A 23,532-nucleotide genomic window follows, 5' to 3' on the forward strand; every position below is an offset into this window, starting at 1 on the left:
ATGTGGCACTTGATGGTTGTGACACATGGTAGGTGAGTTTGGATTTTCCATGCAGCCATGTGGCTCTTTTTTTTAGTGACACATGGCAACGATGTGGCACATCACGTGGCAGAGAGAAAATGGTAGTGACCTAGTAGGTGAAGTGGAAGAGCCTCAGGATTCACACCATGGAGTCGTTTTGTAAAAATACACATTATGAAACAAGTTTGTCAATGGAGGAGAACTAATAGTTGTAGCTATGGTAATAGGTGTTGGCTGAAAAATGGTAATGTTCGTAGGAGAAATTTTTTTTGTCTATCAGGATAGGTTAGTTAGCAATTAAATTTTGGTGGAAGGAGACAAGAGATAAGCTCCATGTTTCGAGTTTAGTCACAAGGTTCTATGCAAGTGTTTGAGGGTCTGTTGGCTACTGGACCATTGGTTTCAATTTATTATAATTATAAATGATGATTGGTGGCCAATAAACATAGAACTTCCCATCTAGTGTGGTTTGACAAATAACAACTTGCAGACTCCCAACCCTTTGTTCAGGTTCGTATAGTTGGGGAGCCCTAAAAGTGTAGTCTTTATTGTTAGATGGAACTAGCTCACATGATCAATTTTGTATCAAAGGTAAGAAAATGAATTCTTGTAATTGTTTCCTTTATGTACATCACATGATGAATAAATTAAAGCAAGCACTGATGGAAGAGTTCAAGATGACTAATATTGAATTAATGCATTACTTTCTTGATGTTGAGATGTAGTAATCACATGATTATATATTAACGTACCATTTAAAGTATGCTCAAGACTATTGAGGGTATTGAAAATTGAGAAGCAAAAACAACTGGCACCTATATTAGCAAAAAGGTCAAAAACTAAGCAATGAAGATGAGTGCATCCAATTTAACGCAAGTTGTTGTTAGATTTTGGTTGGTATTATGATATGCTTTGCATCTACTAGGCTTGATTTTATCTTTTCTATAAGTTGTGTTTCTAGATTTATGGTGGACCCACGCAAAAGTTATATTATAACAATGAAGGGAATGTTATGTGATATTAAAGGCGCAATGGATCGAAGCATTCATTACATGAAGCAAGGAATTTGAAGTTGGTTGGTTTCTCAAATTTAGAGTGTGGTGGTTCAATGGATGATCAAAATTATCCTTTGAGATATTGTTTATTCTTGGTAGTGGTATTATACTGTAGAGCTTGAAGATGTAGGGAGCTAATTTACTTTATGCATTGGAGGTGGAGTACGCAACAAAGACTAAGATATGTTTTCATGTAGTTTGGCAATGAAGAATGTTGTAACATTCGTTGCAACAAAATTGTTCTCCCACTATTATACATTGTGATATAATAGTGCCATTCAAAGATAAAAGACTCCTATGTTTCATTGAATAATAGAATATAGATATTCATTATCAAGTCATTATAGATTTGATATAATGAAGAGAAGTGTAACTACAATATTGTGGGACAAATTGGTAGATACATTTGCAAAGATAATTCTAGAAGATTATTTTATTTTACTTAGTATGTGATTAGGATTTGAACTATTTTTTTTTACAAAAACGGTTATTTTTTATTTGGAAAATGGAAAAACAACTGCCGTGGACTTAAAACACTGATACACTTTAGATCCTTGTTACATACAGCAGGGACAGTAGAATTGGGATTTGAAAGACCCGCTGAAAGAATTACATTGTAGCTGCAGAAAGAGGGTTGAAGGAGGACTTGATTTGATCCAGAATGGCGCATTGTAGTTCCACTGCTTTTGTGTTTGCATAGTAGAGACCCACCTCGCCAGAGTGCCGGTTCAATCCCGGAATCACTGCATTTTCTTTTTGAATTGACTGGCAGATTGCTATGATGCAATCAATGATTCAACGATCGACAAACAAAAAATAGCAGATTTGAAACTCTGTCAATGCCGGTAGATAAATGAAATCAGGTTCGGGTGCAACTTGGAAATTGCAATCAGAGAAAGGCGGGGGGTGGCCCATCGCAAAGGGATGCGATGGGGCTGGAAGCGAAATGCCAAAAGATTGCAGAGAGTGAATGGTCGGGTCCGGGCTCTCGTCGCACATCGCATATCACGATCGCGAATGGGTTTGCAGGATTGGGATGGGGCAAATGCGAAAAGCAATAAACTGGGATAATGTATGGTCCGGTCCGAGCACACATCGTGCATGGAAAATTGCAGAGGCGAATGGTTAATGCTTTGGAGATTTGCGATGGGGGCCGGGGGGGGCCGGAAGCGAAATGCCAAAAGACTGCAATGAATGTATGGTCATGTCCGGGGTCTCGTCGCGCATCGCATATTGCGATCGCGGATGGGTTTGCTGAATTGTGATGGGGTTAATGCTTTGGAGATTTGCGATGGCCGGACGTGAAGAGACATGAAATATAATAAATAAAAGAGGTCCTCGCCGCTTAACAACAGGCAACTCAAGAGGAATGATCCCGAAGCTTTGGACAACGAAATACATAGGCCCAGACATCTCCAGAGTTAAGGAATGCTACAGTCCGAATCAACCTCATTGACTAACAGGGATCTCCTACTCCGGATAGAGGCTAGGTTGGCTGCCAGATCTGCCTGTGAGTTTAACTTTCTCAGCACATGACAGAAGGAGATTTTTTGAAACTTGGGCAACATTAGTCTACTTTTTTTGAGGATGGGGCCTAACTGCACCTGAGAAGGGATCTTTTGAGAGTTCATAGCCTGAATAATTAGTCAGGAGTCTCCAAAGACTGAGATGGAGAGGAGATTCCTCTTAAGAGCCAGATTTAGACCTTGCCACAGAGCAAGAGCCTCCGCTTTGTTGTTTGTTTCATGCCCCAGACCCCAAGCGAAGCGCATCTCAGTTGGGCTTAAGATAGTTCCACCTCCACCCGCCTTTCCTGGGTTGCCTTTAGAGGCCCCGTCGAAGAAAAGGCAGTGGTCATCCAAAGCAGATCTCCATTTGATGAATTCCTGTTCCTCTAGATGAATTTCCAAATGAGAAGAGGCTTTAGCAGGAGGAATGGTTCTATTATGATGATTAGGAACAAGCTCTTTTAACCATTGGTCTTCCTCGCTGTCCAGAGTTGTGCCATTTCTTATGTTGGGTTTGGTTTCTAAAGGTTCCCCCAACAGGGCTTTGATCTTAGTGATAATTCTGATCGAATTGCAACTCTCCTCCCTAAAAATTTTGTTGTTCCTCTCCAGCCACAGTTTCCAGCATGTGAATTTGGGAATCCACATCCAACCAGTCTTGAGGAGATTTTTTTTGAAGAGACAGAAGGGGGAAGACTTGGCCCAGTTTCGAAGAAGGTCGTGAATATTTTCTGGAATCTCTATATTGTCAGGTCCTAACATCAGGACACCCCTCCAAACTTCTTGAGCAGAGGGGCACAAAAAGAACAGGTGATTAGCCTTTTCTTCATCTGAAACAAAAAAAGGGCATCTGGAGGGACCTGTCATTCCACACTTCCTCAGGTTATCTCTAGTGAGGATACTATTATGCGCCATAGTCTAGCAAAAGAAGTCAATTTTGGGGAGAGCAGGAAAAGACGAGATAACTTTCCATTGAGTTGGCTCTGGGGGGATGGTAGGGATAGCCATCAAACTTTTGTAACCTTTTGCTGCTGAGTAAGATCCTGAAAGATAACCCCACCCTCTTTTATCCTTAGAAGAGGCCTTTAGGGGGGATTTTCCTTGGAGCAGATCCAACAATAACTTGGCTTCACCATCCAGCCAATGAGGGATCTCCCCCAAATTCCAACCATCCCATAGACTTTTTGCATCATTTGTCCAATTGGAGATGTCCCAAAGGGTTTCCAGATTGCTGGCCTGAAGCCAAACTTTGATATTTTCCAGATCTGCCATCTGGTTTAAGGGTTGATCTCCAAGAATCGAGTCTTCCCAGATTTTTATTTTTTTCCCATTACCTGGGATCCAATAAAGCTTATGACTGAACTGTTTCATAGCTGTGAGATAGAGTTTGAAAACTGGAGCTCCTTTGGATGTTCTAGGAGGCTGGTCCAAACACCTCAAACGCTGCCCATGAAAATATTTTTTCCACAAAACTCTCTTGCTCCAACTAGGATTCTCGGAGACAATGTTCTAAAGGAGCTTGGAGCCTAGAGCAAGATTTTGGGCTACTAGATCCCGCATTTGTAGACCTCCTTCCAAGAGTGGCTTCTTAATAGTGTCCCAATTAACTAAATGAAGCCTTCTTTCGTTATTTTTCCCTCCCTCCCACAGAAATCTTCTAAGGAGACCGTCCATTTTACTGATAAAGTTTTTAGGAGCTAGTAGAATAGAATTCTGATAAACCGGGAGACTTATGAGAACAGATTTCATTAGGATTACCTTCCCAAGATTATTCAACCATGAGGCTCCCCATGCTTGTATTCTGAGTTTTATCTTGTCTAGCAGTGGCATCCAGTGAGATACTTTAGGATTTGATTTGAAGATTGGGATCCCAAGATACTTAAATGACTCTCAGGTCAGGTTTCTTTCCATTTCTAAAAGCCTTGCTATGTCTTTCAAATCCTTGGTCGAGTAGTTCCAGCCGAAGATCGTGCTTTTTAGATAGTTATTCTTGCTACCCGAGACCTCTTTATAAATGTCCAGCTCCTTCTTGAAGGTTCTAGCAAAATTTATGCTAGCTCCTCCTAGTAATAAAGTATCATCAGCAAACTGGTCATGATTTATGTCTTTAACATTTTGAGCCATTCTCAGGCCTGGCAGAGTGTGGATCTGTTGATAGTAGTCTAGTTGGAAGTTGAGCACTGAAGCTTGAATGGCATAAAGAAGTGGGGACAAACGCAAACCTTGTCTTAGCCCCCTCGAGGCCTGGAAGAATTCCATTGGGCGACCATTAACCAGAGGCACTATCCAAGGGGAGGAAATGCAAGCTTTCACCCAAGTTATGAGAAATTTTGAGAAGCCAAATTTCCCCATCACAGAGAACAGGAAATCATGTCTCACCTTGTCAAATTCATTTGTCAAATCTAGCTTAATTACCATGCCTTTCTCTTTTCGGAGACAGCTTGAATGAATTGCTTCTTGCACCAGCACAATATTGTCAAGAATCTTTCTCCCTTTTATGAATCCTCCTTGGTTTTCAGGGATGATGAGCAATAGAATTTTCTTAAGACGGTTCGCTATTATTTTTGTAATCAGCTTATAACTTGTATTACACAAAGAGATGGACCTGAATCTGCTAAAATTGGTGGCACCTTTGTCTTTTGGAATCAAAGCAAGGAAGGCCGAGTTGGTGCTGCCTCCAATCTTGGTACAGGTCTGAGATTTACGGATCATTCTCAGAAGATCTTTTTTTATTATGGCCCAGCAAGTCAGATAGCACCTTGCTGTAAACCCATCAGGGCCTGGGGCTTTATCCGGGTCCATGCAATCCAGAGCACTTTTAATCTCATTCATAGTAATCGGAGCAATCAACATGATATTGTCGGAATCATGAACACAGTGAGGAATAAGATCAATCGGGTAGGCGTGAGAATCAATAGGAGGGTCTTCCGGGGCAGAATAAAGATCTTTGAAGATGGAGTGGGCTGCTCGCTTTATGCCTTCAGAATCTTTAACCACTGTGTTTTGATAGTGAATTTCATTTACTATTTTGAAGTGCTTGCGTGCTTCAGCTTGCTTATGGAAGTAGCCTGTATTTTTTTCTCTGGCTTGTAACCAAAGATTTTTGGACTTCTGTCTCCAGAACTCTTCTTCATCCCTACTTGCTCTATGGAGATCTTTTTGCAGCTCTATTTATTTTTAAAGAAGGGTTTGCATTACATCGAAATTCTCCATTTTTAATTGGTGGCCTGCTAAACTGTCATGCATCTCCTTTCTTTTGGTGGTGGGCGTTTTTAGCCTTTTAGCCCACACCTTGAGCTCCCTTTTGAGTCTCTCATATTTTGTTCCGACAAAAGAAAGGGGATCCTTGAAATTGCTGGTTCCAGGCCTCGGAGACCACCTCTTGGAATCCTTCTTGATGAATCCATAGCGAACTGAATCTAAAGGGAATGGGGCCAAGATTTCCATCCAAGGATAGCTCAAGCAGAATGGGTTTATGGTCAGAGGTGTAGTTTGGTAGAATTTTAGATGTGGCCAATAGACCACAAGTCAAGAAGGAGGATTGGACTAGAAATCTGTCCAGACGAGCAGCAATGTGGCCTGGACCTAACCTTTTGTTTGACCAGGTGAATTTCCTAGTTTTGGGCTTGATATCCTCCAAATACAAATCTAGAATGAGGTCTTCAACCCATTCTCTAGCTGGGTACCTGACCAACGAGCCCCCCTTTTTCTCTTCTGCAGCTAGCGTAACATTCAGATCACCTGCAATAATAATATTTTCTGGATTGTGCAAGAAAATATAGGACTAGAGCGAGTCCCAACAAATTTTTTCTCAGAGTGTAAAACCAGAGCATAAAGATAGAACATACTTACTTGGTGGCCAAATTCTTTATGGAGGAGCTTAGTGAGAAGCCAATGGGGGCAACCTTCTTCGTGAATCAGATCATATTTGGAGCTGTCCCAAAAGGAGGGAATCCCTCCAGAGGTGCCTCTTGCGCTGATTGCTTTCCCTTGGCCTTTATGCAAGAAAAATTTGCTTGCTTGGAGGAGTAGAAGGTCCCCAGTTTTGTCTCTTGGATGAGAAAGATTTCAGCCAAGTACATCCTCACAATGTCTTTCAGTGCTTCTTCTTTCAATTTGCTGCTTAATCCTCTGCAATTCCAGGAGACGTATTTCATTATTTACTAGCTGGGGAGGTTGTGGCTCCTTTCGGAGCCTTAACATGCTTGCACCTAGATCTGGTATTCATCATTCCTTTGAGAGTTTTCTAAGAGCCTTGGAGGACATCCAGATAAGTTTTCTCCCCTCTCTGTTTCTTCTTGGACTTTCAGCCCCTGGCTGACTTGATAAGAGTGACTTTTGAGTTGTCTGAATCTGGGATTCCATCTTCTGAATCTCCTTCAGAATTGGAGCCCAGATTGATGTGCTCCTCGTTTTCTTCTTTTTCCCCTTGTTAATCTTCTGTTGGAGGAAGAGATGACTTTGCTTTAGCTTCTTTCACTTTCTTCGACGGGTCTTCTGGATCCTCTTGGATCCGAATGGCATTTGTCTTCTCCCCAGAGGAAGAACCCTCTTTAGGAACTTCTTTGGATTTTGGTTTGAGCTGGGGCTTCTCCAATGGCCCTGAATTTTTCTTTTTCTCAGTTAGTTTTTGGACTGCTTTGCCCTTTTTGATTTCTTTCCATCCTTCTTCGTCAGCTTTGTCCCCAGTTGGAGCTTTTGGGTAGTTTCTTTTGAAGTGTCCATGTTCGTGACAGGTTCTGCATTTGAATGGAAACTGCTCGTAATCTAGTTTTTGATAGTGATGCCATTCTCCGACTGTAAGTTTTACTGCTTCGGGCAGTCCAGCTTCCAGATCGACTTCCACACAGATTCTTGCGCAATTATATTGGCCCTTGTTGTCTTCTTTGTCAATGAATCAGCTGAGACCATTTCGAATCTTTTGCAATGTGTGATAGCTCCAGCAATGGATCGGAAGACTGGGGAGCCGGACCCAGACTGGAACCTCTTTAGGGGAATCAATTGAGGGATCAAAGTCAGGGGTACACTTATTAAGATACAGACCCTGATTTCCCATAAAATACGGACCGTTTCTGAAAACCAAACCTCGGTCTTCTTTGGAGGTGAACTCAAAAATGAACTACCCTCTACTAACAGCATAGCAAATAACACTGTTTTCCAGCTGGGGCCTCCAGTTACGTTGGATCCATTCATCTGTTGTTTTTGTTGATGGCCAGCGTCCCATAAATTGTCCTGCCAACCCTCTGTCAGTGAGGGCTAGGGCGATTTTTATCGGTTGGTCTTCTGGTAGGGCGATCTCTGGAATTTCCTCCAGCTTTTTGATGAATTTCGGGACTTCTGGAGTCAAGTTTTTCTTCCCGTTCTTCGAAAGCAGCCTTTTGAAAGCTTCATCTGAAGAGATAGGCGGGGTGGGAGAGGGCTCCCCACCCCAGGTGCACTCATGGCGGTGGCATGCTGTGTGCCAGCAGAAGCACTGGCCGGAGAAGGAGGGTGCAGAGCCTGATTGCGGGGGTGATGGGAGAGAAGGTTGAGATCTCAGCAGCAGGGGCTGCCAGGCAGGAGGCCTGTGGAGGGCCGCAAGATCTGAGGAAGCAGGGGGCGGGAACTCTAGAACAGAACGCGCGGGAGCCAAAAAAATTAGGATTTGAACTATTAAGCTTCAAGTGATAGAGTATTTAGAAAATTAATAGGCTAGATTTAAGCATGTGCATGAGTTTATTTTTATATTGGGCTATATTAATTAGTTAATATACATGTTTCCTAAAAGTTTATAGTAATTGAATAAATATGTAGATCATGTAGCACTTTGATCAATATTTAGATTAGATTTTAACTTGAGTGATATTTGGTTGACTAAACCCTATTGTTCTTGTTAAACTTATCATTATGAATATTGATGTCAATATCAAATAAGAGTGAAGTGAAAAACACTATTAAGTTACTCCATTAATCTTAGATCTTATTATGTAGGAAAAATTGGTAGATACATGTGAAAATATAATTCTACAAGATTATTTTATCTCACTTAGTAGGTAATTAGGATTTGAACTATTAAGCTTCAAGGGGTAGAATATTTAGAAAATAATAGGCTACATTTAAGCATGTGCATGAGTTTATTTTTAGATTGGGATATATTAATTAGTTAATATACATGTTTCCTAAAAGTTTATAGTAATTGAATATGTATGCAGATCATGTAGCACTTGGATCAATATTTAGATTCAATTTTAATTTGAGAGGTATTTGGTTGACTAAACTCTTTTGTTCTTGTTAAACTTATCATTATGAATATTTATGTCAATATCAAATAAGAGTGAAGTGAAAAGCATTATTAAGTTAAGCTGTTAATCTTTCTATTGTGAGTTACTAATTCCTCTTGTACTTATTAGTTAATCTTTCCTTAGCAATAGTAGTTTTTGTTGAAAAGTGTAAATAGGTTTGGTCTTCATAATGACTTGTAATTTTGATTTTATGTAATTAATGAAAAAAATAGAAATAAAATTATTATTGTAATGCTTGAATAGTGGATTTCATGAGCAAGGAATTTCATTTTTAATGATGGCTCCCATTGTGAGCCTTTAGGATTTGTCATCTAGTCATGGAATTCAATTTGAATCTATGTCAGGTATGAAGGACCCTTCTTGGGCACGTCACATTTTTTTATGAGTCATAAAAAGTATAAGATGGCCCTCCAAGACCAAGACAAAGCTACCACCTTCAAGTCGGCTTCAAAATAATAATATAATGTATCAAATGGACACGTCAGCTCATCCTCCTATCAAGTCGCCTAATTAGCACGGGAAACAACTATAAATAGGGCAGTTCAGATTCCATTTCAGAACAAAATTTTAGAGAAGTATTTTCAGTGGTCTGCAATTCGGTAATTGTCTGCGGCTAGGAGTGTGAAGATTCAAGGAGAGAAACACTATAATCAACGAGAAGGAAGAGAAGAAGACCAAATTGTTTGGGTTTGTCTTTGGGATAATATCTTCACATATATGGCAGAATATAGGGTTTCTGCAATACCATATTAGTCCAAGAAATAGTCTCCAAAAAGGGTCTTCTTTTCAACTCCACTTCATTCCGAGTTCATCTAGAAGAGTCCTCAAGAATAGCGAAGGAAGGAAGACATATCAAAGTTTGTTTTCTCTCCTCACACATGTGACACTACAAAAGTACAAACTACAGTTCTTTGGAAAGAGACCAAAATTTTAGAACTGCAGATAGTTTAACTTGCGTTGACCAAAGGAGGAGGAAAGATTCATCTGTTTGATTTAAGGAAGTATGTCATCATGAAAGGCATGTGATGTGGTGATGGAGAGGCAAATAGGTCAAGGGTCTTGGTCTTGGTATTCGTCAATCGAAGTCTCTATAAGAAGAACAATTTTTTCGGGTTTTCCTCTCAAGTGGGAGAGGTTTTGGCCCTAGATGATAGCCTATATTATGTGTCTCTTGTCTCTTTATGGTTTATGAATTGGTATCTATTTGATAAACAAGAACACTAATAATATAAGAAAGAGAAGATCCTAATCTAAGAAAGTAAAAATCATTCACAAGCAGTTATCATAAGAAGAGCAATCACCTAATACTTAATGCCCTAGACTTTTCAACATGGTATTAGAGCTAAGGTGACAAAGTCAAGGAAGGGCATCTTATCAAGGGGCACTAAAGGATCTAATCTCAAGTAAAGCACCAAAGCAAATATCATCTTGAAGATAAGGTCTACAAAGGAAGCATATAACCCTAGATCGAAAAAAGAGTCTACAAGGAAGTCTTGGGTCATAATCAAGAAAAGAAGACCAAGTTAAAGAGATCTACGAATCAAGGTCCTTACCATTGAAGACATCACCAAGAAGTCATCATTGATATTCATCAAAGGATCCAAAGAGATCTCACTCTCTGTGGGATCAAGGATCGCTCTTGAAGAAAACAACCTTCATCAAGGAGAAGTTTTCTACTCTCTATATCATCATCAACATCAAGGAAGAAATAAGGAGAAGAAGAATCCTATGAAGTATATTTATGTCCACACCTGAATCTATCAAAATGTCTATAACGAAAGCAACAACTTAGTTGGGGCTTTAAACTATCTTGCATGGAAGAAAAGGATAAATATCAATCTCATTGAAAATGAGGTTATAGAACATGTCAAATGATCTATCACTAAACCAAGAAAGGAAGATGCTCAAGATCTTGAAAAGTATATGAAAGGGGAAGTTAGGGCTCAAAGGATTCTCATATAATATATCAAGGATCCCCTCATCCCATATGTATCCAAACTTGAAACTTCAAAACAAATCCATGACAAACTGGTAGAGTTGCGTTTTGTAACCACCGTTGGAGAAGTCATCTCATTAAGGAAATAACTCTACAAGGTGAATATATCAAGGGAATATGGAATAGCCTCATACTTTATGAAAATATTTGAAATTCAGGATCATCTACAAGATCTTGGAGAAGTCCTGTCTAGTAGAGAAATGACTACAGTTGTATTAAATGTACTACGAGGGGAGTGAGGTAACTTTACTTAAAGTATTTATGGGAAGAAATAAGTTACTCCATTCCAGAATTTATGGTCATTGTGCAAGATTGAAGAATCTAGACTAAAGGAAAAATCTGATGTGGGAGTAGGTATGCAAAATCAAGCATATGTAATAATGGCAAAAAGAAACAGAAGCTTTGGAAAGTTGGGTCCTTAGAAAAGGAAGAAGAACATGGCTAAAATACAATGCTATGGGTGTCAAGAATATGGGCACTATAGGAGACATTGTTGTAAGCTCAAGAAGGAAAATAATAAAAGAGGAAGCGAAGAAGCCCACATCAGCAAGGATGTGGAGGAAGATGAAAGGAATAAATCCGAGGAAGTAATAGATTTCCAATATTGAGATAGTATTCCTCACATGAGCTCTTTTTAAGTTCCTAAGTCTTTTGTTGTAAGATATGGCTATCATGATTGACTAAGTAAAATAATTGGATGCATCAAAGCATCATAGAAGCCTTGAAAGCAAGAGGTTAGAACATCATCATAGAGAAGCATGAAAGATGGTTAGAATCTATGGAAGTCAAGGATACAACTCTTAGGAATCTTATTGGAAACATAAGTGGTAAGGTCATCTAGTTCAAGGTTCATCATACATATGTCAAAAGGAAACATCTACTGATGGGGATACTTTAGATCCTCAAGATTCTCTGATGGAATCTTCATTGAAAGGCTCACCGATCATTGAATCTCTTTCAATAAAGGAAGATGTTGTAGGATGTTTGGAAGACCCAAAGGAAAAATGAGGTATGTATACTTACATTTGATATCGTGGAAGTCATGTCATGGGGGTGCAATGCTTTATCTTAACAGAATTATCAAAAGAAATGATCTCCTCCCTCAAAAGGATGTAGGAATGTATGCGTCACACATTCACTAGATTAAATGAACATAAAATTTCCTCATATGAAGTATGCAAGCGCTGACTACAATTGAGGTCCTATTATTGGAAGCTCCTAGGACTGAAATGTGTGAAGAAAGAAAGGAAGAGATCGTGGAATATGAAACAATGCTAGAGGAAATCAACATCCAAAAGACCAAGTAGATTTGACTACAATATTTCCATGGGAGATATGAACGCTCTCATGGACTCTGAAAAAGAAGGACACGCTTGACAATATATATCATTGGGAGATGTGTTGATAGATATGTAGGATGCTGATGCAAACTAGAAGATGTCATGATGAATGGCCATCACAAATACAATGCTGATTTTAATGTTCATTACTTTATTTTTGAACAAATATCTACATGGGTTTATGCAGGGTTGTGGAGGGAAGATCTATGGATGTCTTCGACCATCGATGCTGATGTAGTAGGATGAGAGATCCTTAAGTAAACATGGCATGAAGGGAGCAACATGCCATGAAGGAAGGCTAGAAATGGACTAATGGATCACTTTCCGATTATGACAGGCTGATTCATGGATGGTTAGTGCGCTATGTAGAAGTCCCAAACAAGAAGACTCATAGATAACGAAAATTAGTTCATGACATCGTGAGAAGTTCTTCAAGTAGCTAGTTGTCACATCATATCCACCTGAGGAGCTGTTGTAGTTCCCTAATTAAGAGGCAATCTCGGAACATGTTTCTTACTTGGAAGAAGCTTGGAAATTCCTAACCCAAGAGGGAGCTTAGGTACATTCCTTCCATAGGAATGAATACATTCATTTATTGGAATAGATATATACTCTCTATTTAAGATGGAAACGTAGACACATCATTCTTATCTTCACTTGGGAATATAGAATGGAGGATTGGGTAAAACATATGGCAGCTGATAATCTTTGAGGATGATTTAGGACATCAAATATAAGAGTAGTCATAGAATACCTATATTCTTTGAGGACTGGGAATCGAATATAAGAATAGTCCTGGTGGAACACACCCTAAGAACCTAGGTGGTGTATCTTTTGAGAGAGACAATGATGATGGTGTCTATAAATAATTGGTATCCTCTACATTGTGCTCAAATCTCATGGAGAGACAGAGCTATTAGTTAAGGCCTTGTTATGTAACAATGTTGGTTTATATGATGCTAAATCGATGGGTTACCAATTCAACTCTTCTTATGAGAAATTCTTCAGATTAAAAATGGCCAAGTAACATTATGAATACCACCCTAGTTAAGAGGGTATGTTGAAAAGTGTAATTAGGTTTGGTTTTCATAATGACATGTGTAATTGTGATTTTATGTAATTCATGAAAAGAAGAAAAAAAAATTATTATTGTAATGCTTGTCTAATGGGATTCATGAGCAAGGAATTTAATTTTTAGTGATGGCTCCCTTTGTCAACATTTGGAATTTGTCATCTAGTCATAAAAGTCAATTTGAATCTATGTCATGTATGAAGGACCCTTGTTGGGCATGTTACATTTTTTCTTGAGTCATAATAACTATAAGAAGGACCTCCAAGACGAGGACAAAATCACCTCCTTCAAGTCGGCTACGAAAGAATAATATAATATTTGAAATGGACACGTTGGCTCATCCTATTGTCAAGTTAGCTAATTAGCATGGGAAACAACTATAATTAGGGCAATTCAGATTCCATGTCAGAAAAAAATTTCAGAGAAGTATTTTCGGTGGTCTAGAATTCGGTAATGGTCTGTGGTTAGAAGGAGTGCGAACAACTAAGGAGAGCAACACTATAATCAACAAGAAGGAAGAAAGGAAGACCGAATTGTTTCGATTTGTCTTTGGGTTAATATCTCCACATATATGGTAGAACACTATGGTTTTTGCAGTACCATAACAGTGCAAGAAAGAGTCTCCAAAATGTTGAAGAATCTAGGGAAAATGTAGTTAATGAGATTATTCTTAGCATGATAACTATTTGAGGTTTTTTCCAATTTTCTTCTTATTCCATATTCCCTTATTATTATTAGAGTGTGTATTCTTTAGTTCATCAAAGAGCTCTCAAAACAAAGAGACAGGAAGACAAGAAGTTGGCATTCTTCTAGGGCCAAAACCTCTCCCTCTTGGAGAGGAAAACCCGCATTAAAATTCTTCTTATAGAGATTCCAATTGACAAATACCAAGATCATGACTCTTGGCTTTCTAGACCACTCCAAGAATAAGACATCAATCCTCTTCTTACTATTGAGATCGTCATTACTGCTGCAACACTGAAGTCATCTTTACTGCATTGTTGAGATCATCATTATTGCTGCAACATCAAGGCCAATACTACTTCAATGTCGAGATCTTTATTAAGATTATGATCTTGAGTATCATAAATGAGATCATGATCACCATCATCCAAAATTCTTTCTCATATAGAGTGTCATTGTTCAACAACTTCATTATATGTATGCCAGGTCTATGACTGTGTTTTTCTTCATGCAATGAGATCTTTATTATCATACGTATGCTGGGACTGTTTAGTATGCTGAGACAGAGTATTACGGTTGAGTAACTTCATCATAACACATACGCTGAGACATCGTGATCCTTCTTTGCCGAGACTGTAATTATCTATTGACGCATCCCCTAATGATGGACTCACTTTGTAGTCCAAAATGTTGGGTTCACTAAAACTCTATAACAGGTGATTCCTCTTATCTAAAAGCTATCCTCACCTATATGGATTCATTATTTAACGACTGTAATTATGCCGAGACTGATATATTAAGACAATGATTGTGTGTTTACTCAGAAAGAATGTCGAGGTTGTATGCCATGTCAGAATGTGTGACTATTAGATATATGCTTCACAATTATACCAAGACTGAGTTGAGATCCTCTTTATGTTATCTATCCGAAGAACTAATACCTTCTTGAGATTGCGAGGTCTTACTCACTGTAATTATCATTGAATAGTTTGAGACCCTGTAACTATACCCACGAAGAATCATAGAGAAAATTTGAGCTCTCTTGTTTCACTTTTGCGTAGACCCTATTGGGTATATATAGTGGTATGTCCTGTGTGTAAGCCGACTTGAATAGATATGTCTCCTTAATTGAGCTAACCTGATTGTTCTTTCATATCATTTTGTTGGCCAACTTGACTGCGTTTGACATCATTTTGTTTGCTGCTCTTTTCAAGAGGACTGTGCTTGTTCTTGGAGGGCTAATCTACTTACTAGGTAGACTTATATTCATTACATATATGACATTGAGTCCTAAGGCTCTCAATGGGAGCCATCTATAAATTAAACTTCTTTCTCACGAAACCCATGCAACAAGGAATAATAAATTCATTTTACAAAAATCATAATTACAATGTCATGAAGACCGAACCTAGTTACATTTTCTTGACCTCAAAAAGTATCTTCTTATCATATCCACTTCTAGCAGAGTTCATTTAGAAGAATCCTCAAGAATAGGAAGGAACAAAGACATCTCCAAATTTTTTTTTCTCCTCACACGTGTGAAATTATAGAAGTATGGACTATAGTTCTTTGGAAAGAGACCGAAATTTTTGAAGTGCAGACAACTTGACTTGCATTTACCAAAGGAGGAGGAAAGAGCCATCAGTTTGATTAAAGGAAGTATCTCATCAAGAAAGTCATGTGACTTGGTATTGGAGAGACAAATAGGTCAAGGGTCTTGGTCTTGGTATTCGTTAACCAAGTTCTCTATAAGAAGAAGAATTTATTCGGATTTTCCTCTCAAGTGGGAGAGGTTCTCACCTTGGTTGATAGCCTATATTTTGTGTCTCTTGTCACTTTATGGTTTATGCATTGGTAGTTGTTTGCTGAAGAAGAACACTAGTAATATAATGAAGAGAAGATCCTAATCTAAGAAAGTAAAATTCATTCACAGGAAATTATCATAAGAAGACAAATCACCTAATACTTGATGCCCTTGATTTTTCAACACTTTGAAGTTGTAGTGAATATGCAGTGTTCTTTTTTTTTTTTTTTAGCTCCACTATCCTCAATCAATAGATAAAGGGCATACACCAATGGTTGCACTACAATGGTTGTACAATCATTGGTGCATTGTTTGGTATTGCATTGAGGTTGGAAACCCTACAATATTAGATACACATAATGTAATTTATCCATTGTTGGTAAGAACAAACTCAAATCTTTTATTAAGCATATAACGACAATAATGTACAATTTAAGTGGAAGTTTGCACAAATAGACAACATATTAGAAATGCTTGAATACATAATTCCAATACAAAGTTCTACTAAGATTGTAATCGGTTTAAACATAATGGAAATATTCATCAATATTTTTAATATATTTTATTATATTGTGGGATAATTTTTTGGCGTATCACAACAACTTACATAGGTTTCTATAGCATTTCTACCTATGCACAATCAACCACCACGATGACTTCTCAAGCGAATTTAATTTGAGAGAGAAAGTAACGCACCAACTCCTTGCAAATTTAATGAAGAATGCTTGGACATTTGTGACGACAATGAAAAATGCATCTATTTACTACAACATCTATGCAATTAATAAAAATGTTGCTCAAAGATAAAAGGAACCCTACATATTCCTTGGAAGATGATTTACACACAATTTTAGGGATGTTAATTGTCCCTACTAATACCAATGTCATCTAACTAGTTTGCATTCCACAACAAAGTTTATTATCCTTATTTTGTTGATGTATTTGAACGCCAAACATGATCCTTGTGACTACCTTGGTCATCTCCTAATCTTTGTCGCATCAAATTGATATTTCTCATGAAAGTATACGAAGGTGTTATGGTCATCATATCCCATGTTTTCCAAACTTACAAGACTCCTCTTCTCTATCAATATTATTTGGCCATAACACAATATGAAAGTTTCAATCATTCTTGAGCTTTTATGGTGTAAATGAACAACATATTTTGCGAGGTGGAAAATCACTAGAAATGCTTTCATCAAAAGAAGTATGAGCTTTATTTATTTTCTAATGCTATCTCTTTTATATTGGAGTGTATCTACATCCACATGAACTTCATTAGAATATTATAGGTGCAAGTGTCTACTTTTAAGTGAATCCTTAAAAGGACTAGTTAAAATAAATGGTATGTGTAAGATAATTTTTTGTATTTGGGGTGGTCTTGAATTACAGTACCTTGGTTGGAAAATGTGAGGATTTTGCTAACAATATTATTGATAAAACAACATTTTCGAGTATATGTCATTTATTTTTTTCCCTGTACTACTCATTTGTCCTCCTATGAATTTGATTTTTTTTGCCACTTTGTGAAGCATACCTCTATAATTTTACATTACAATTATCCTTTCACACTTTTACTCCATCTTTCCACCATCTCTTGCTAGTTTTCCATCCTCAAATTCTTTGGCATTTCCTTCCCTACTTTTTGAAATTGATCCACATTTGGAATTTTTTATAAATGTTTCCCAATGTGGTTAGTTTCTTCACATTTAACCCCCTAAATGGAGCATTCTACAACATGTTTCTTTTTTTTTTCCCTTATTTACACCCTCAATATTATTTCAATAAACACCACTATTACTTGTTGTCTAGGTCTCAATTTACTATGCTTTGCTTTAACTTCAACCTGTCCATTGGTGCAATCATCGTCAACTTGATCCTATGATCTTTCATGTTCTATACTCTCTCGCATCAACTCCTCACTGGAACTACCTCTCCATCATGAATATTTCATGCCTTTCTTCAGCTTATTCATCCTCAACCTTACTTTACTACCTTGTGGCATTGTAGTTGAACAACTTTTGCTCAACATCATATTTACATCATTTCCTACAACATGCTTATTGTTTATTCTATGAAGTATGGTGCACTTTCTTTTTGGTTGTTTCACATTCCATTTTACTTGTAACAAAATCAACATAAAAGTTAGCTTAAATCAAGGATTTCCACCTACATCTCTTATAGTTGCACTTTTCCAACCTCGTTTCCTTGCAACTTCGTTACTACAACAACAACTTTTGTTGCAACACTCGTCACCACGAAATACACATCTTTGGTTTGCACATAGAATTTATCAAGTAGATTGTAACTCACCACTGCTTTTTAAATATGTTGCACTAACTTATGTGTCTCAGTCTTTTCCTTCCAATGTTTCATGAAAACTTCTCCTTCTTTTGTGCACTCTTTAGTGACACCTATTTTTTCTGTAGCATTACCTACTTAGAACTTCATTGTTGCAAGACCATTCACTTTTGCATCATTTATCTCCTTTGCAGCATCGCTCTTTGCCACAATCCTCTCCTTTTGTTACTTGATTGTCACAATCTATCCTTCCATATCCTTCCCCAGAATAATTTCATCACAATCACGATCTTTGTCCTCAATCACAACTTCCCCTTTCTTGTGAGTTCAAAATCTTCTTTTGCGTCTTGTCTTAAATTGGAAGCATGTTTTCATTGCTCATTTTCACCATCATGCTTTGGTGGACATCTCTTCTAGCCAATTTTATGACTTATCCTTTTCTTAATATTTTGCAACATTTCTTCTGTGAACTTCTCATTTCACAAAGGACTTCTCCTATTACCTCTTTATTTTTATTGAGCCTTCTCTATGGCTTCCATTTTCTGCAAATGACTTTTTCGTATCTTCTTCAACTTGGAATTTTCTCATCCACTCCATAATATCATGGCAATGTACTTTTGTAATGTCTACACAAAAAGTTTACTTAAATTGTCTTCTCTTGTAACATCTACCTAATACATTTTATTTCTACTGGAGCTATCTATTCCTCCATGTTGAATACACACTTAGTCACTTGCAATTCCATTTGCAATGATTTTTTCTCCTTGATAGCAATACTAATGTTTTTTCAACACATTGTCTTGTCTTTGAGAAGTTTCTTTGTTGCTGTGCATAGAACATACACTTCTGCACTCCTCAGGGTCCATGCAGTTCCATTTGATGATCCTACCCAGTGCTCCTCCCTTAGTTGTAACTGTTTGAATCCCCTCAGATTCTACTTTATTCAATACTATTTGATGTAGTAATGTCCTACACACATGTGATATCATACACATGAATAAATTACTCTACTATTTCTATGAATAAAATTAATTTCAGTGTTAGACAGACGAGTGGTAGGGTTTGCAATTCAATAGAAAACAAACATTGTTACAAAATAACATATCAAAAATTATTAATGTACTACTACAAGTTGTCTATAATTGATTTAAATCATCCAAATTTTATGATATCTATTATCAAATCATCCCCAAGCTCTTGGCAGTCTTGCAACAGATGATAAACTTTGTTATAGATTTTGGACCAATGCACAACCAACCACCACAACCACTCTTCATGCAATGTCAAATTCAGTGCAGGGAGCCTCTTCTCCACTTGAAATTGAAGCCTAAAGCACCATAGTTATGTAATAACAATAATCAACTCCTTTATTGACAAGATCCACTACATAGTCATTTAGAATTCCATTTATAGGTTAAAGGTGCAAACGATTTGTATAAACATGGGCTTTCATAGGGTATCTTTTCAGTGTCTTCAACATCAAATTAATATTTTATTTGAACACATGTCAAACTCTGACGATAGTGATATCCCATAGTCTTGAAACCTTTCACATTGCATTACTTCATTCTTGTTTGACCATTGTTGAATTGTATTTAATGATAGGAATTTAAATCCTGGCCAAGCATCCATAGTGTAAATGAAGATGATGGTTGGCAAAATTGCTAATGGCAACAAAAGTTTCACAGTGATATTGATGTGATTCTTTTTTATCCATTTTTCAATGAAACACTTTGGATTGAGATAAAATGAACAATAATATTATAATGAACTCCTTTATTGACTAGATCCACTACATAGTCATTTGGAATTCCATTTAGAGGTCAAAGGTGCCTTGCTTATTTGTGGGCAAAGGATTTATACACAGATTGAAGAATGTGAATTGTCCAAAACATTATCAGTGTTATCTAGTTGGTTTGCATTCAACATCATGATCTATTCTCCTTATTTGGTTGACATGGCGGAAGTATAAACATCATCTTTCATAGGTTATCTTTTCAGCTTCTTCAACATGAAATTAATATTTTATTAGAAAACTTGTCAAACTCTGACAATAGTGATATCCTGTAGTCTTGAAACCTTCCCAATTGCATTACTCTTTCATTCTTGTTATTTAATGTTAGGAATTTAAATCCTGCCCAAATATCTTAGTGTAAATGAAATGATGTCTGGCAAAATTGCTAGTGGCAACAAAACTTTGGCAGTGAGATTGATGTGATTCTTTTTTTCCATTTTATAATGAAACATTTTGTATTTACATAAAATGAACAATGATATTATAAATGCAAACCCTTATTTTGAAATTAGTATTCTAAATGTAGAAAAAAAATAGGTTTTTTTGACATAAAATGAACAATGATATTATAAATGCAAACCCTTATTTTGAAATTAGTATTCTAATTGTAGAAAAAAAATAGTTTTTTACATTAAAGATACTCCTGTAACATTTTGGATTGTTTAAATTGACCAAATAAATTATATATTAGAAAAACTTATTTATATATATATATATATATATTTATATTAAAAATGCTCCGCAACATTTAAAATTGTTTCCATTGTCCAAATAATTTACATATTTCAAAGATAAACAATTTAAGCTAAAATATACCAGAATTTCCGTACATTAAAGATGCTCCTGCAGTATTTGGACTTGTTTGGATTGTCCAAAGAATTTACATAAATGGAAAAAATCTAACCAGAAGAAACACTGAAATAGAAACTTCTCTAGGCTTTTGATTTAAAATAAAATCCATAACAGAGGCCAGCGATAATACGACAAGAAACCTAAAACCCTCGATAAAACATAAAGCAACACCCAATGAACTAACTGCAACTAAAGGAGCATAAATGATGATGTTGGAAAGGGTAACACGGATGATGCTGAAATAGACAAAAACTACTTTCGTCTCTCCTATGAAACTACTGCTACTTCCAAAGAAGTGATCGCTATACGTATATCTCACTTATGGATATGGAAGGAGATACGGAAAAAGCGCGCTATTCTGACGCGCATCGCTTTCGCGTAGTCCAATTAGTTGGAGTTGTCCGGACAGTTATTAAATTCTTATAATATTTAGATAAAATCTAAAATTTTGGTAAATTTAATTTATAGTTGTTAAAATTTGAAATTTTGGTAAATTTAATTTATAGTTATTAAATTTTAAAATTTTAACTGTGATACATATTTTTGATGGTACTAAATTTATTTCCACTTTCAAAAACATTATTCAAACACTATCTCTACTAAATTTATTTTTTTTTTTTAACAGTCCCCAATTCTCAGACGACTCCCATAGCTTTTATTCAGATATCGAACATATTGACGGCACAGGTCAGGGACACATGGGCGTTGGAAGAAGAATTTTTTGTTGGTTTGAAGCCATACGTAGAGTATATTTTAGTTCATTTTTAGCCATAGGTACTCCGTATCACGTGAACGATGTGAACAATTAGTACAGAAACAGAGATGAGTCGACCTTAATTGATATTTTCTTGGTACTGTATTCCGTAGAGTACGTTTGGATACTTATTGAGTCTAGAGATTAATGCGGGATGTTGTCCATCTTAAATTTAAAAAAATAAAAAATAAATAATTATACAAAAAAATTTAAATAATATTGACTGGTAAATTAGATCCCTCTATTAGTAGCTATAAATAGAGTAGGGGTGAAGCAGTACTCTATCCGCGGGCCGCACTTCAACGGGAGAGACGCAGATTATTGACTTATCAGTATTTTCGAATAGAATCGTAGTATTCCTCGTCTTCGTATTGTATTTGGAGTGTCTAGGTTCAATAGCTGGTTATAGAAGCCACTATTGAACCCTATTCTATCTCCTTTCGTTTTATTTTATATACCCTCACACGATAGTCTCTGATTTGCCTGCTTGGAGAGGAGGAGGATGGCAAGGGGAAAGACACAGATGAGAAAGATCGAGAGCGCGACCAGCAGGCAGGTTACGTTTTCTAAGCGCAGAAATGGATTGCTGAAGAAAGCTTACGAGCTGTCGGTGCTCTGCGATGCCCAACTGGGAGTTATTGTTTTCTCCCCCAGAGGGAAGGTCTATGAATTCTCCAGTACCTGGTATGTGTGGTTAATGTAAATTTCTCTTATAAGTTACGACTACTCTCTATCTTTTCACACAATGGCTGATATACAATAATCAATAAGATGTTTTGACTAATCTCTCTATCTTTTCGCACAATGGCTGATATACAATAATCAATAAAATGTTTTGGGAATAATTATCTGGATGTTGACCGCTGAATGGTCCGGCCATAAACCTACAGTTATTTTAGCTTTTGGAAGTCTAGCTTTTGGAAGTCTACGGTTGCTGATGGATGCATTGTTCCTCGAACAATTATCGAGCTCTTTAGGCACAAGAATTTGGTTTCCAGATTGGGAAAAAGTTTCGACTTCTCTCCGTATTTTTTCACACATTTGGAGATATACATAATCAATGAACGTTTGGGAATAACTATAAGGATGTCGCGTGCTGAATGGTCCGCCGACAAACAGATGTTACTTTGGATTTTGGAAGTCTGGAATTTCCAGTGGACGCTTCTGTCGTCGATGTACACTTATTGAGCTATTTAGGAAAAACAATATGCTTTCCTGATAAGTGCAGACTTGCTTCTGTGACTTCTGAGTGGCTTAGGGTTATTCCTGTAATGTTAAATTCAGTCATATATTCATTTTACTTCCTTCCATTAGCAAAATCAGGAATATATTCAAACCTATTTAGTCCGGAGGGTTTAGAGGATTTGCTTACAGTTCGACACTTTGAACTTTGCAGAAATATTAGTTCTGTATGGTGGTTCGTTTACCATTTAGAAAAAATCACTTGGAAGCTCAAATTTAGTGATTAATCATTCAAAAATCTCTTTTACTCTTCAAAGATCACAGCCAATGAGTCAAAATTTTGTGTATTTCAAATCCACCGCATTTCTTGTTCATTGGACTTTACCAGCAGCATCGCCTTAAAACCTAATGATCAGATTGGATTAATTTAAAGAAGGTTTTGTCATTTTATTATTGGTTGTTCATATGAGTAAAATATCGTTTTGCTTTAGGGATTTTTACAGGTGTATTGAAAATAGGAATTTATTTAGCCATTAAATACCAAATCCAAATTATTAACATTTAATTGTTCCAATAATGCTTGATGTTAGGATGGTGTCAGCACTGAGCTTGAATTTCTCAGGAAAGCCCATGTATGTAAAACCTGAGATGACTTGAGAAAAGCGAAAGACAACTATGATAGGCACACTATGTAAAAGCTCTGATGGCTTGAAAAAAGAGAGACAACTCTGCTAGCCACACTGATCAGCCCTTTGAAATGTTGCATTTCATGTTTTGACATTACTTCTTGTCTTGTTATTACTCAAATTACAATATTTGAATCAATAGAAACTTGAATACAAACCCATCACTTGTGTTAAAGGTTATATAACTGCTGGAATACAAAA

The 23,532-nt window shown here is 36.9% G+C and overlaps 1 protein-coding gene across 11 annotated transcripts in view; it reads left to right on the forward strand.

Moving 5' to 3' along the window:
* The window catches only part of LOC149212081 (MADS-box protein SOC1-like), a 405,207-nt gene that overhangs the window by 100,815 nt on the left and 280,860 nt on the right, over positions 1-23,532 (forward strand). The window contains exon 1 of one of the 11 annotated variants that reach the window (XM_089390545.1): positions 21,706-22,147. The exons of 8 other annotated variants lie outside the window; for them this stretch is intronic. In XM_089390545.1, coding sequence (XP_089246671.1) covers positions 21,966-22,147 — 182 coding nt within the window. In that variant the 5' untranslated portion in view covers positions 21,706-21,965. Of the gene's footprint in view, positions 1-21,705; positions 22,148-23,532 lie in introns of those variants that run through there. 2 more of the 11 variants (XM_089390553.1, XM_089390554.1) reach the window with 2 other exon arrangements.

The sequence above is a fragment of the Pinus tabuliformis genome, chromosome 1_1 (genome assembly GCF_031772625.1).
Source record: "Pinus tabuliformis cultivar Carrire ecotype Pingquan chromosome 1_1, CPIR1, whole genome shotgun sequence".
In the NCBI taxonomy this organism is placed as follows: Eukaryota; Viridiplantae; Streptophyta; class Pinopsida; order Pinales; family Pinaceae; genus Pinus; species Pinus tabuliformis.